General features: G+C 39.8%; 1 protein-coding gene across 16 annotated transcripts in view; it reads left to right on the top strand.

Annotated features, from left to right (window-relative positions):
- Positions 1-16,052, top strand: part of CELF1 (CUGBP Elav-like family member 1) — a 120,857-nt gene that overhangs the window by 55,694 nt on the left and 49,111 nt on the right. For 12 of the 16 annotated variants that reach the window (XM_033928123.1, XM_033928125.1, XM_033928128.1 and 9 more), the window contains 2 exons: positions 3,651-3,785; positions 3,958-4,037. In XM_033928123.1, coding sequence (XP_033784014.1) covers positions 3,651-3,785; positions 3,958-4,037 — 215 coding nt within the window. The remainder of the gene's footprint in view (positions 1-3,650; positions 3,786-3,957; positions 4,038-16,052) is intronic. The other 4 variants (XM_033928122.1, XM_033928118.1, XM_033928120.1 and 1 more) reach the window with 1 other exon arrangement.

Raw genomic sequence — 16,052 nt, 5'->3', positions numbered from 1 at the left:
CTTCATCCTCTTCTATATCTTCAGTTTTGGATTATTTTATCCATTTATCCAACTCTGGTCTCAAAACCACTTCAGTTAAGAGTTCATCTCAGTGCTATCAATGTTTTTCATGGACCAATCAATGGTAAACCTCTGACTGCTCATGCTCTTGTTTCTAGATTCATGAAAGGACTTTTCAATGTCAAACCACCTCTCAAAATGACTCCAATGGTTTGGGATCTTAATGTTGTTCTCGCTAGACTCATGAAGCCTCCCTTTGAACCAATGTCTTCAGCTCATCTTAAATATCTCACTTGGAAAGTGGTATTTCTCATCTCCATTACTTCGGCTCGTCGAGTGAGCAAGCTTCAAACACTGGTGGCGGTCCCACCTTTTACAGTGTTCCACCATGACAAAGTAGTGCTTTGCACCCATCCAAAGTTCCTCCCAAAGGTAGTCACTGAATTTCATCTCATTCAATCAATTGTGCTTCCAGTTTTCTTTCCCAAGCCTCATTCTCACCCTAGAGAAACGGCTCTTCATACTTTGGACTGCAAACGAACCTTTGGCTTATTACTTACAGTGAACTCAGCCACATAGAACATCTCCTCAACTGTTCATCTCCTTTGATCCTAACAGATTGGGACAGCCTGTTTCCAAGAGAACTATTTCCACATGGTTTGGTGCCTGTATTGCCTTCTGTTATGCTCAGACTGGGCTGCAACTGGGGGGGGGGGGGTCGTGTTACAGCACACAAAGTCTGAGCTATGGCAGCTTCAGTTACTTTCTTACATTCTGCTTCTATTGATGAGATCTGTAAAGTTGCTATTGGTCCTCAGTTCACACCTTCACATCTCACTACTGTCTGGAATCCTTTTCCAGATGGGATGGTCACATTGGCCAAGCAGTGTTGCAAAATTTATTTTCTTAATGGCTAACACTCCCTCCATCCAATTCTAGTAAACTAGGGAGTCCCATATGTGAGAATATGCTGCCTGCTTGTCCTGGGATAAAGCACATTCACTTACTGTAACAGATGTTATCCATGGACAGCAGACAGATTTTCTCACAATCCACCCTCCTCCCCTGGTTAGCTTCTTAGCTTGTTTATGGAACTGAGGTCTATAAAAATATTGGAAGTCGCACTTGATTCTCAGTTAACCATGGCAGATCATACAAATATAGTGATAAAGAAGTGCTTTTTTGCGCTACGGAAATTAAAGACCATAAAAAAATATTTTGATCCACTATCCTTTAGATTATTGGTACAGGCATTAATTAGTCTTGTCTATACTGGATTACTGTAATATTGTCTGTTTGGGAGCACCAAAGAAAATCTTGAGAAGACTGAGAAAGTACAGAATACAGCAGTCCGACTGATATTCGAATTGAAGAAAAACGACCATATTAGTCCCTACATTGGCTCCCAGTAGAGGCATGAGTACTATTCAAATTTTCTTGTATCTGTTTTAAGTTTCAAGTTTATTTAAAATTTCTTATACCGCCCAATCAATCTTCTAGGTGGTGTACAAATTCATAAAAACATAAAACATACTTTAACTAAAATACAAGTTTATGCTGACATTGCTTCACCAAACAGTAACAATAACTTTCGAAGACTTTTAAAAACAAAGACAAACAGGAACAAAAGGTAAAAAGGCAAGAACTACAATAGTCAAAGTAAAAGAGAACAATTAAGGCAAAAACAATAGGAGGGGCTGCTATAAATAATGTTGAACTCAAGTTGATTTGGGGAATTGCCCAATGAGGATAACTAGGAGTTCTAATCTATTTGCCTATCCAAAAATTAATGGCTACAGAAACAAGACTTTTTTGGATAAGACTCTTTGCATTTCAAGCAAGTAAACAGCAGCCCTGGTGGGGTAATTGTATCGGTGGAGTTATGTTGTCTTATGGTACACTTGTAATTCGTGCCAAGTTAGCACCCCAAATCATTTTGGAAAGTTGGTTCCTATGCTGTATAGCAGTTCGTATAAGCTAAATGTAAACATGATCTGTGTCTACAAAAACCCTATCTTCTACTACTACTGGTACTACTAATTATTTCTTTAGTGCTACCAAACATACGCAGTTCAGTACAGAGTCACAAAGAAGACATTCCCTGCTCAAAGAACTTACAATCTAAACAGACATGACTGACAAACAGGATGTCATGGATATAGTTAAGGGAATGGTTAATCTGCTGGCTGGGTTGGAGGGCAGTGGGGAGTAGGGTTATGGATTGAAGGATATATCACAAAGGTGTGTTTTCAGTCTGCTTTTAAACAAGGGAAGGGGCTTGGCAGAGAAACTCGGGTAACTTATTCCAGGCATAGGGGGCAGCTAGATGAAAGGAATGAAATCTGAAAATGTCAGTGGAGGATTAGGGTATAGCTAGCTTATCTGAGGAACGGAGTTCTCTGGGAGGTGTATAAGGAGAGATGTTGAGGGGCAGCAGAATGAACACACTTATAGGTCAGCAATAGGAGCTTGAACTATATGCAAAGGTGGATAGGGAGCCAGTGAAGTGATTTAAGAAGAGGGGTGACATGAATGTAGTGAGGTTGGTAGAAGATGAGTCATGCAACAGTATTTATGGGTGTGCCAGCCAAGACTCCATGTCATGTATCCTAATAATTTAGCAGCCACCTCAACACATTGTTTAGAATGAAAGTCGCTGGCCTGCACCAAAGCGTATGCCAGAATATAGGGGCCAGCCCACCATTTCATGATATGTTGCAATTTGGTTTGCAGCACTGACATTTTTTCTGTTGGATACTCTAAAATAATCAGTTTACCAATTTGATCACTCTGTATCTCACATTTGTGTATACTACTTCCAGCTCTAACCGCTGTGGTGATATCTGCAATTCATTGTGTGAGTTCAGGCATTGAAAACAGGATTGCCACTCTTTCACATTATCATGCTATTTGATTGTATTTTATATGGCTAAGCTTATTGCAGAATTAAATAAGGTTGTATCATACAGTGTTCCCGTTTGAGATAAGTCACACTGTGTGCACCTGATTGGCAATTTTCATTTTTAAACCTGGTTTGCAATGTGGTTGAGTTTTTCTATGCTTATGATAATACTGAAAGCAGTTGATTGAATATAGTGTTATATACTGCTACATATGTTTGAGGCTTTTTTCTCCCTCTCCTGGGATTGAAATTGAACAACTTAGATTTTTTTTTTTTTTTTTTTCAAAATTAAATAAGGAAAATGGGCAGAGCTTTAGGTTCTGGCCCAGCAATAGCTGAGAAGAAGGAAAATTTAAATTAGTAAATTAAATTAGTGATTTAAAGACTGGGTAGGGTTGGGCAGACTGGATGGACCATTCGGGTCTTTATCTGCCGCCATCTACTATGTTATGTTACTATGTTCCACATTTCTTTATAAAACATAAGAATTGCCGCTGGTCCATCTTGCCCAGCAGTCTGCTCACGTGGCGGCCCTTAGGTCAAAGACCAGTGCTCTAAATGAGTCCAGCCTCACCTCTTTTGCCAAATTAAACTTCAAGAAATCCCCTAAATATCAGAGAGTAAGGGTGTCTATTTTTGTGCTATTTTAATGATACTTCTCTTTTTAAGAAATGCACATATGGTGATATTTTTGCCTTGCACTTAATTGAATAGATAATACTATTTTTGTGGATTTCTCTTTTGTTAGCAGTAGAAGACAGGAAGTTGTTTGTGGGGATGATTTCCAAGCAGTGTAATGAGAACGATATCCGGGTCATGTTCTCTGCTTTTGGACAGATTGAAGAATGCAGGATACTACGGGGTCCTGATGGTGTGAGTCGAGGTAATGTTCTTAGAAGAAAAAAAAAAGGACCTGAGGATTGGGCAGGGTAACACCGGGTTGAGGTGAAGGCCCTGGTGAGAATATGCAGGGTGAAATTGTTTGTTCTATGTTCTAAGTAACAGAAAATGGAATTAGATCTGTAACACCTTTTTTTTTTTTTTTTTTTAAATAGGGTGTGCCTTTGTGACATTTACAATGAGATCCATGGCACAGAATGCAATCAAAGCAATGCACCAAGCACAAACCATGGAGGTGAGTAATGCCAAGTTATTAGGATAGGGGTAAAAGGTCAGGATTTTGATATACCGCATTTCTCCGAGGACAAGCAATCATAATATTCTCACATTGGTGATGTCATCCACGGAACCTGGTATGGGCACTGCCAAGTGCACTGTCACTTTAAATCTTTAAGACAAATGCAAAAAAAGAGAAAAAACCTCTCAAAAAATACAAAATGTCACCCAGAAAAAAGAGAGAGTTAATATGTGATGGTGTTCTATAGAATGAAAACAAGGATCAATGGACCTCAAACACCCAACCATCACCCTCCAATGAGAGGTTTACTGGGGTATGATTTTTATCATTGGTCCAATATGCTGTTTTCTTTTTTCCATCCCATCCATGGCTTCTTGGTCTAGTTACAGAACAATGGGATACCCCAGACTGCTCTTTCTGGCTCTCTCAAGCTATGTCTAAGCTAGTGATGGAGGTGTGTTTAAGGTCTCCCAGGATCGCAAAGTAGATATATAGATATATATAATCCTTTTGAAGTGGCTTCTTTAGGTGTCAAGGCGGCGGCAGCAGCCTTTGCAGTGCGTGACTGTCGCACGAGATTGTGCAGGTTGCCCTCTGCGGAAGTAGACGTATGTCCCGAGCTTGAGATTAACTGTGTGGATTATGTGGTGGATGCTCTTTGACCTCTCCCCTACCAACCACCTTTTGCTAATCTCTTAGATCTTGTTCTCCCTACAAGAATTCCCTCTGTATTACCCCCCCCCCCCCTGCAGACCATAAGTTACTACTCTCCCAAATCTTGGTCTTAAGATACTACATTGTCAACTTTCCTCCCCAATGTAGTCCCTTAAACAACCCCCCCCCCTCCAAGCTGTCCTCAAATCACTGTTTTTCCAAACTTGTGTTCAAGTTGCAGTATTGTCATTTGGCTGTCCAATGTAATCCACTGTGAATGTTAGCTTGTAACCCGTTCTGAGCTACTGAAAGGACAGGATAGAAATCGAATTAAATAAATAAATTATTGTTATCCCAGGACAAGCAGGCAGCATATTCTTGACTGATGGGTGACGGCACCGACGGAGCCCCGGTACGGACAATTTTAGAGTGATTGCACTCTAAGAAATTGGAAAGTTCTAGTAGGCCGCACCGCGCACGCGCGAGTGCCTTCCCGCCCGACAGAGGCGCGCAGTCCCCAGTTTCTTAGTTTCCGCGGAGCTAAGAAGTCGCACTTTTTTTTTTTTATAATTCTTTATTCATTTTCATATTTTACATGAAGTGTACAAAATATTGAGTTACAACTAATGAATACACAATATCACTTTTATATCTATTACATAATATTCTGAACAAATTTTTTTATCCCCTCTCCCACCCCCCACCCTTCAAGTACTTTCCAATCACCTTATACATATTGTATACCATATTATAACATGTTATGTAAAATTATTTTCACTACCCTCCCTCCATGTGTGCCATAAAGAAGACAAGAAAAAGAAGAAAAGAAGAAGATAAATCCTACTATTCATTCAGTACAATACTTTGTCAATGGCCCCCATATTTTTATAAATTTAGGATATGTCCCTCTTTGTATTGCTATTACTCTTTCCATTTTGAATATATGACAAATTGTATTCCACCAAAATGTATAATTAAGGTTACTATGATTCTTCCAGTTATTGGTTATATGCTGAATGGCAACCCCTGTCATGACTAGTAAAAGCTTGTTATTTTCTGGTGAAATTTGACTTTTTTTTCTCATCATCATTCCAAATAACACTGTATCATATGATATTGCTACATGATTTTCCATCAATTTATTAATTTGTGGCCAAATTGCATTCCAAAAACTTTTAATGTAGGGACAATGATACAGTAAATGATCCAACGTCCCAGGTTCCAGATTACAGTGCCAGCATTTATTGGACTTAGAACTATCTCATTTTTGCAAACGTGTAGGGGTCCAAAAAGCTCTATGTAATAAAAAGAACCAAGTTTGTCTCATAGATGCTGACACTGTACATCTCATTCTCCAAGACCAAATTAGTGGCCATTGAGATGCAGTAATTTGATGCTTAATCTCAATGCTCCAAATGTCTCTTAGACCATTTTTTGGTTTTTTATTCAAATATCCAGATATTAATTTATACCACAATGCGGCTTGATGCCCTAGGAAGTCTGCTTGGAAGCATAAGAACTCTAAACTATATTGATTATTCAATGTTTTCCATTCAGGGAACCCAACCTGAATGGCCTGCTTCAATTGCAACCATTTAAAACTTTGTTTTTTACTAAGACCAAATCTTTGTTGCAATTGTGAAAATTCCAGCAGTTTACCTTCCGAAATAACATCATTCAGAGATCTAATGCCTGCAATAATCCAGTCCTTCCAAAGGATTTGAGCTCCGCCAATTTTAATCTTGGAGTTTATCCATAAAGACTGATTAGTTGACTTGTTTATTGGGACAGGTGTTAATTTACTAATAAACCTCAACGTTTTCCAAGTACCCATTAATATCTTATTTTCTCTGTATCTTCTAGGCATGTTGATACTTGGAAGATGAACTAAATTTAGGGGAAACATAAGGCGCTATTCCAAATATAACCAATCCGGTGCATTATCTATCAGTTCGGGGAGGATCCAATACATACCCTGACGTAAAATATAGGCTTGATGGTATCTATAAAAATTTGGAAAATTTACCCCTCCCTCCTTAATTGATTTTTGCAAAGATACCAAAGCTATTCTATGTGTTTTACCAAGCCAAAGAAATTTCGTTAAAATGCTATTAAGCTTTTTATAAAAGGACCCCTGAAAATAAATAGGTATCATACTCATTTGGTAGCAAACTACAGGCAAGATCATCATTTTAATAGTTTGAACTCTCCCCCACCAAGAAAGATGTAACGGATTCCATTACTCACATAACTCTGTAACTCTTTTCAATACAAATTTTTCATTTTCTTTTACTGTATCTTCAATTGTATTTTTAACTTGAATGCCAAGATATTTAAATCCTTCTTCTTTCCATATGAACGGAAAAGCATCAAATAATCCTTTTACACAATGAACATTTAAAGGTATAAGTTCAGACTTACTCCAATTAATTTTATAACCTGAAAATTTGCCAAACATATCAATTAATTCCAATAGACAAGATAAGGTAGACTCTGGATTCCTCAAATAAAGTAAAATATCCGCATAAGCCAAAATTTTATATTCCATATCAGAATATGGAATACCCTGTATCCCCCTTGCTTGCTGTATTGCTAACAATAAGGGTTCTAATACAACATCAAATAACAAAGGAGATAAAGGACAACCTTGTCTAACTCCCCTCTGCAATTGAAAACCATCAGATATCATATTATTAATATTTAATCTTGCAATCGGGAAGCTATACAATGTTTTTACCATTTGTATAAATCCAGAACCTATACCAAACCATTCTAAAGCCTGATACATAAAATTCCATTCTACCCTATCAAATGCTTTTTCTGCATCCAAGGAAACTGTAAAAGCCGGTTCATCCATTTTTTTTTATAAATTTAACATATGAAACAATAATCTAGAGTTATTAGAGGAATGTCTTTTAGCAACGAAACCCGTCTGATGCGTGTCTATAATATGTGGGAGAGCTTTGGCTAATCTCAAAGCCAAAATTTTCGCCAAAAGTTTATTATCCACATTTATTAAAGATATAGGCCTGTAGTTTGAAACCAAAGTAGGATCTTTATTTGGCTTAGGCAAAACAATTACTATTGATTCAGCCATAGTACCTTTAATATCACCTTTTATAAGTTGTGTCTGATATAAATTTAGTAAATATGGGGAAAGGACATTTTGAAATGTTTTATAAAATTCTACTGTATAACCATCACCACCTGGAGCGGATCCAACTCTAAGAGATCTCAATGCTGTTTCTAATTCTTTTAATGATATAGGTTCATCTAAACTCCGTTTTATATGATCAGGAACCTTAGGTCCAATAATTAAATCTAAAAAATTTTTACCATCTTTTTGCCTCTCCAAATAAGGCTCGGAAGAATACAGGTCCTTATAAAATTTTAGAAATTGCTTTAAAATTATACCATTGGTTATTATACCATTATCATCTTTTATCCCATTAATGTTAGTTATTCTTTTTTTTACTTTAAGATAATTTGCCAATAATCTTCCCGCCTTATTAGAATTTCCATAATACATTGTCTGTTTGGAAAACAAGTCTCTTCTTATCATTTTTGAAGCTAATTCGTTATATTTACCTTTTGCTTTCAAAAGAGCTTGTAATACATCATGTTCCCATTTGCTTACCAATTTAGTTTCTAGTATTTTAATTTCTTTTTCTAACTCTATATACTGTTTTTTAATCTGTTTCCTAACAAAAGCCGAATATGATATAATATGACCTCATAGTCGCTTTAAAAGCATCCCATACATTTTCAATAGATGTATCTTCCACTAAATTAATTTGAAAGAAATCACTAATTTGTGTTTTAAAATTTTCCAAAAATTTTTCATCCACAAGCAATGCATTATCAAATCTCCAAAGAGGTCTTCTATTTTCTAATTGATCTAATTGTAAATCTATCCATACTCCCGCATGATCCGAAATGATAATGGGATCAATGGAAGCCTTAATCACTTGCTGCACCTTATGTGATGAAATAAAAATATAAGCTATTCTTGAAAATGATTTATGAACCTGTGAACAAAATGAAAATTCCTGATCATTAAAATGAAGAATACGCCATATATCCTTCAAATCACATGATTGAACCAAATTATCTAAACCTAAAGATTTTATACTTTTACCTGGTTTTTTATCCATTAATGGATCCATTACAGCATTAAAATCTCCAGCCACCACTAAATTAGAAGCAGCCAGTGGTAACAACATACTCTGCAATTTTTTAAAGAATTCTGATTGATTCGAATTAGGGGCATATATATTGAACAACGTCAGGGCATTATTTCCCATACTTATATCAACATGTAGCCATCTTCCATGTGGGTCTGAATTTACTATCTTAAAATTGGCCATACACTTTTTATTTATAAGAACTGCTACTCCTGCTTTTTTACCCTCTGCTGGAGCAAAAAAACATTCTTTCACCCACCCACCCGTTAGTTTCTGTGATTCCTTTATATTAAGATGGGTCTCCTGCAGACAATAAACATCCGCGTTTTGCTTCTTTAAAAATGATAATACCTTTTTCCTTTTGATTACATGATTCAGGCCATTGACATTAATAGAAAATATCTTAAAAGACATAATATATTTTATACTCCTTATCATAATCTTCCTCTTCCCTTCTTCCATAACTAAGATCTAAAAAACTTCTCCCCATGGCACACATTCTTACCTCCAAATTACCCAATCCCTTATTAATGTTTTCCTTAATCATCCTAGTAATATCTTTAATACCCACCTTCTTCCCACCCCACCCCCCCAATATAATGACTGCTTAAGGACACACATTGGACAGTAATCCCAACTTCCCCCCTCCCCCCCCAGGCAACCAATATTTATTAATAACCCCTTTATCCTTTATTGAGACAAACTCATTACCTCTCCACAATATATCTAATTATATCTCTCTTCTAATCATAAAACCTTTTTTCTTTTTTTTTCCATTTTAAAGTAATTAATTTCTCTATCTATTATTTAACCTTTAGTCACATAACCATATTTATTTCCTAACATTCCATTAATGCATTTTTATCATTTCACCAATCTCTAATTCATTCCCCCAACATTTTTATTTCATTCAAGAAAATTCTATCATAGTCATATATTTAATAAAAAGTATCATTTTCCTATATCTTATATTATCTAATCCATCTTCTCCTATCCTCCTTTAAATATCCAACAACAAATATCCATCTCTTCATATATTTCTGTTAAAAAAAAAAAATCAATTTTATAAGTTTTTATCCCCTATTTGTATTTAAACATTTGTATTTAATTTTCAAAATAATTTTTTTCCCCCCTTTTTATATTTCCTCTTCTCCAAATTAAATGCAATCTTTTTAAAACTATATTATCACAACATCAATCTTTACATTCCTTCAGCTACCAATAAATTCTTATGTATCTTTCTTTTATATTATTCATTTTCCTTTCCTTTACTTGCATTTAAATATCATATAACTTGTCCTTTCTATCATTAGTCCATTCTGCAATCTTTTCCTTATTGTCCTTTCATTCTTTACTTTCTCCTTTTCTGACTTATTAAATAAACTGAACTTTCATATTTATTTCTTATCTCCATCCATCAACTCTTAAAGACTTTTGACTGCCAATTGTCATTCATTTTTTTTTTTTTTTATAATATCCTTTTAGTCTATCAGTCCTGCTTTCTTCTTCTTCACATCTATTTATTTTCCTATTCAGTCTTCACTTTTCCTTTTGTGTTAATTTGTCCAGTCCTTTAATCCTTCTTGTTCATTCTTTACTCCAACCATCCATCTTTCAGTCTCCTAAAAGTTCAGTCTAATAACTTCACTTTAATGTCTTTCCATTCTATCCTTCTTTTTACTTTCTTCTTTACATTCTTTTTCACTTGTTCATTTTTATTTCCTGTTCTTTGTTGCATATTCTTCTTTTTCCAACAAACAAAAGTCCCATAGTTCTTTATATTTAATTTTTTGTTCAATATCCACCAATCCAGTCTTAGTATTTATCCCTTCATCTCAACACCCATTGTGCTAAAATGACATAGGTTCTGATTTTGAAAGAAAGGTCTTTAGTTTTTCCGGATCAACAAAATACAAAGATTTATCCCCACAAGATACCCTCATTTTTGCTGGGTAATATAACCCATACTTATATCCTTTTTCCTTTAATTGAGATCTCAGCTCAAGGAATTTCTTCCTAATATTTGCTGTATTTTTAGCAAAGTCTGGTAAAAACCATATTTTGGATCCTTTATAGTTTAAGTTTTTATCTTTTTTGGCAGCATTTAAAATTTCTATTGCTTGCTGGTATCTTAACATCTTGAATATTAATGGTCTTGGTCTCCCTTGATTTTCCAGACTCTTTATTGGAATCCTGTGCGCCCGTTCTATTTCCAAAGGCTGTTTGAAATCCAACTGCAATAATCTAGGAATTAAATTTTCTAAAAACTGTATTGCATTTTTCCCTTCCAAATTTTCCTGTATTCCAAAAAGTTTTATATTCTTTCTTCTTCCACGGTTTTCGTAATCTTCTAGCTGACTTTTCAATTGAATTATTTCCAAACTGTCATTTTTGCATCTTTTTCCTTCACATTCTAAGCTCTCCATTTTAACTTCTAACTCTGTTGGTCTTTTATTAGCTACTTCCATTTGTCTGTGTATATTCAGGATTTCTTCCTTCAGTTCTGCCATATTACTCACAGTCTCTGTCAGCATTTGTTTGATTTGCCTCAGTTCCCCCATAATTTCAGCTTTGCTTAACTCCTCTGATACATCAGCAGGAAGCGGAACCTTACTCGGGGTAATTTGATCCTGCTTCTGCCTTTTCACAGCCCCTCCGGTTTCACCCTTACTCTGTCGGGTGCTCGCCATGCTCCCGCTGTCCTCTCCGATATTTTCAGCCGAAAACAGTTTAAAAGGAAATCTTAATTTATTCAACGGTTGCCCAGGTAAGAGGAGCGCTGCGATCACACGACCATTTTGTGTGCGCGCTAAGCCACGCCCCCAGAAGTCGCACTTTTCAACGGCTGTTGAAAAGATTTTTTTCTGTTGCCTTCCCGCTTGCGAAATCTTTTTGGAAATTATATTTCCTTTTTTTCTTTTATTATTTTCTTTCGAAAAAAAAACAAAACAGTTTTTTTCTTTTTTCTTCATTTCGTCGGTTTTGCCCCGGCGGGGCCTGCTGCCACCATCGAGTCCTCGGCCTTCGATTTGGCAGAAGCCGTTTTTCCTTTCATGCCCCCCCAGCCAGGTTTTAAAAAGTGCCAGCGGTGTGCACGGCCTATCTCTCTTACGGACCCGCACAATTGGTGCTTACAGTGCCTGGGTCCAGAGCATCAGGCTTCTACCTGCACCCGCTGTGCCACTTTGAAAAAACGTACATTAAAAAACCGACAAATCCAACAACGTTTGCTTTTCGGTGCCGATATGTCTGACCTTGCGACATCGACACCGGCATCGGCACCACCTCAGTCGGGACCCACTTCGTCGACGCCGCGCGACACCGCGCCGGCGTCGCAACACTCAGGTAAGCCGGCTAAGAAGCCATCTCCGCTGGAGCGTCCTCCGGTCTTGATAGCAGCGAGCCCAGTCCTGCCGACCACGAGGCGCCCGCGGAAGCGCTCCGCCCCTATTGAGGTGAGTCCCTCGACCTCGGGCTCCTCATCCTCGGGGCATCGAGCGGCACCACAGGTACCGCAGAAGAAAAAGGCGGTACCGGTGCCCTCTCTGGACGAGCGCATTGCAGCCGTCCTGCAGGTGCAGCTCAAGGAGCAGTTACAACAGCTCCTTCCTGCTCTCCTGGCACCGAGCCTTCCAGTCCCGGTCCGGTCTGAGCCACCGGTACCGACAGTGGAGCAGCCTCTTTTGTCTGCGTCCACTTTGTCGGTACTGGTCCACTCCGCTTCTTCGGCCTCGATGCCAATCCTCGCACCGGAACCGAGAGCTCATCACCAGGCTGTTCAGACTGCGGCACCGGTACAGCCTGTAACATCTCCCGGTACCGTGTCTATGAGGTCGGGTAAGTCGGCACGCAAATCCCGACACCTGGAACCCTCCACTCCGGAGTCTCGAGACCGTAGCTCCCATATTAGGGACCCTGATCTGTGGGGTGACTCCGAAGAGCCTTTTCTTTCTGAGGGTGAGTGTTCCTCGGATGAAGATGATGCTGTTGCTCCTGATCCATCCTCCAAACAGGATTCTACATCTTTCACTTCCTTCCTGAAAGATATGTGTGAATCTCTGTCTATTCCTTTGGAGGCTGAGTCTAAAAAATCCAAAGCCTTCCTTGATGCACTGGATTTTGACCAGCCTCCAAAGGAATTTCTCAAACTTCCCCTCCATGACATCTTGAGAGAAACCTTTTATAAGAATCTAGAGACTCCTTTGACCATTCCAGGAGCCCCTCGTAAATTAGATTCTTTATACAAAGTGATTCCTATCCCTGGATTTGATAAGCCGCAGCTTCCGCATGAATCTCTTCTTGTGGAATCTACGCTTAAAAAGTCCACAGGAGCTAGTGTATACGCTTCTGTCCCTCCTGGCAGGGAAGGTAAAGCCATGGACAAGTTTGGTAAAGCCATGGACAAGTTTGGTAAAGGCATGGACAAGTTAGCTAGCATGGCATTATACCAGAATGCCATGCTAGCTAACAGATCTGGTAATTATGCTTTCCATTTTTCTTTCTATCTCAAGCATCTTCTTACCACCATGGCTTCTTTTGAAAAGTACCTTCCTGAACGAAAACGACCAGCTTTTCACCACTGCTCGTCTTCTCTCTTCCAGCTCCGTAAGTTTATGGTTCGATCAATTTATGACACATTCGAACTTACCACCAGAGCGACGGCCATGTCTGTGGCTATGCGTCGCCTTGCTTGGCTCAGGGTGTCGGAGCTTGATGTCAACCATCAAGATCGGTTGGCTAATGCTCCATGCCTGGGGGATTAACTTTTTGGGGAATCCATGGACTTTACCACCCAAAAGCTGTCCGCCCATGAAACGAGATGGGATACTCTGCTGAAAACCAAAAAGAAGGCTCCACCGGCGCGGCCTTTCAGACAACAGTCGGACTATCAACGCCGTTATGTGGCTCGTCCCTTGCCATCAGCTACCCAACAACCTAGGCGTCAACGTCAGCAACAACGGCAGACTCCTAGGCCACCACAGCAGCAACCTGTGAAACCTCCTCCACAGCAAAAATCCACACAGCCCTTTTGACTTAGTTCTCCAGGGCATAGCCAGCTTCCTACCATCTGCCCACCTACCTCAACCTATAGATGGCCGACTTTCTTTTTTCTCAGCCGTTTGGAAATCATCACCTCGGATCAATGGGTCCTCAACATCATCCGCCATGGCTACTCTCTCAATTTTCAGACACTTCCTGCCCAAAGTCAGCCAAGAGAGTCTGCTTTGCACACTCCTCAGTCTTCCCTCCTTCTTCAGGAGGTTCAATCCCTCCTCCTTCTGAATGCCATAGAGGAAGTTCCTCTAGATCAGAAGGGGCAGGGATTCTACTCCCGTTACTTTCTAGTCCCCAAAAAAACAGGAGATCTCAGACCCATTCTAGATCTTCGCGATCTCAACAAATGCTTGGTCAAAGAAAAATTCAGGATGCTTTCTCTGGCCACTCTTTACCCTCTTCTCAATCAGGGCGACTGGCTATGCTCCCTCGATCTCAAAGAGGCATACACTTACATACCGGTCAATCTAGCCTCCAGACAGTACCTCCGCTTCATGATCAATCATTGTCATTACCAATACAAGGTGCTGCCCTTCGGTCTTGCCTCCTCTCCAAGAGTGTTCACCAAATGCTTGATTGTGGTGGCTGCCTTTCTACGCTCTCACCACCTTCAGGTCTTTCCTTATCTGGACGATTGGTTAATCAAGGCCAATTCATCTCAGACAGTACTCCTGGCCACCAACCAAACCATCCTGTTTCTACAACTTCTGGGGTTCGAGATCAATCTACCCAAATCTCATCTCATCCCCACTCAGAGACTTCAATTCATTGGAGCGGTGCTGGACACAGTCCTCATGAGAGCATTCCTGCCGTCCAACCGTCTTCAAACTCTTCAATCTCTATGTCAGCAAGTACTTCCACAACGTTCCATCTCTGCCAAGCAAATGATGATACCCTTGGGTCACATGGCCTCCACAGTTCATGTCACACCCTTCGCACGTTTTCACCTGCGCACTTCTCAATGGACCCTAGCTACCCAGTGGTCCCAAGCGATGGATCCTTGATCACGACACATATCTGTGACATCATCTCTTCGTCAGTCTCTACAATGGTGGTTGATATCCTCAAATCTCTCCAGAGGTCTTCTGTTCCATCTACCTCCTCATCAACTTGTCATCACCACCGACGCCTCCCCTTATGCCTGGGGAGCTCATTTGAACGATTTCCAAACTCAAGGACTTTGGACAGCCCAGGAAATGAAGCATCACATCAATTTCCTGGAACTCAGAGCGATGTTTTATGCTCTCAAGGCCTTCCAACATCTTCTCTTTCCTCAGGTCCTCCTGCTGTGCACAGACAATCAAGTTGCGATGTACTACATCAACAAGCAGGGTGGGACAGGCTCTCGCCTCTTGTGCCAGGAAGCCCAGAAGATTTGGGCTTGGGCCACAGATCACCAACTATTCCTGAAAGCTATCTACATTCAGGGAGAACAGAATTCTTTAGCGGACAAGCTCAGCAGAATTCTCCAGCCTCACGAGTGGACACTCGATCATTTAACTCTGCAGTCCATCTTTGCTCAGTGGGGCACTCCTCAGATAGACCTCTTTGCAGCTCCTCACAATCACCAGCTGCCCTTATTCTGCTCCAGACTCTACTCTCCTCACCGTCTGGCAGCGGATGCATTTCTCCTCGATTGGTCCAATCTGTTCCTGTACGCTTTCCCTCCTCTGCCTCTCATGTTAAGAACCTTGTTCAAGCTCAAGAGGGAAGGAGCCACCATGATTCTGATTGCTCCACGGTGGCCCAGGCAACATTGGTTCTCCCTTCTACTTCAACTCAGTTCCAGGGAGCCTTTTCTTCTTCCACTGTTTCCTTCTCTGCTTACACAACATCAAGAGACCCTTCTGCATCCCAACCTTCCGTCTCTGCACCTGACAGCTTGGTTTCTCTCGGGCTGACTTCTCATGATACTCTTTTGTCTCAGCCCGTTCGTTCCATTCTGGATGCCTCCAGGAAACCGGCCACTCTGCAATGTTACCATCAGAAGTGGACACGGTTTTCTTCCTGGTGTCTTCTTCATCATCATGATCCCACTTCCCTTGCAGTGGAGACCTTGTTGGATTATCTTCTTTCTTTGTCTGACTCTGGCCTCAAGTCTACTTCCATCAGAGTCCAC

This window comes from Geotrypetes seraphini, chromosome 19 (assembly GCF_902459505.1).
Source record: "Geotrypetes seraphini chromosome 19, aGeoSer1.1, whole genome shotgun sequence".
Classification (NCBI taxonomy): domain Eukaryota; kingdom Metazoa; phylum Chordata; class Amphibia; order Gymnophiona; family Dermophiidae; genus Geotrypetes; species Geotrypetes seraphini.
The sequence above is the reverse complement of the archived record's forward strand: the minus strand, read 5'-3'. Positions and strand labels throughout refer to the sequence as shown.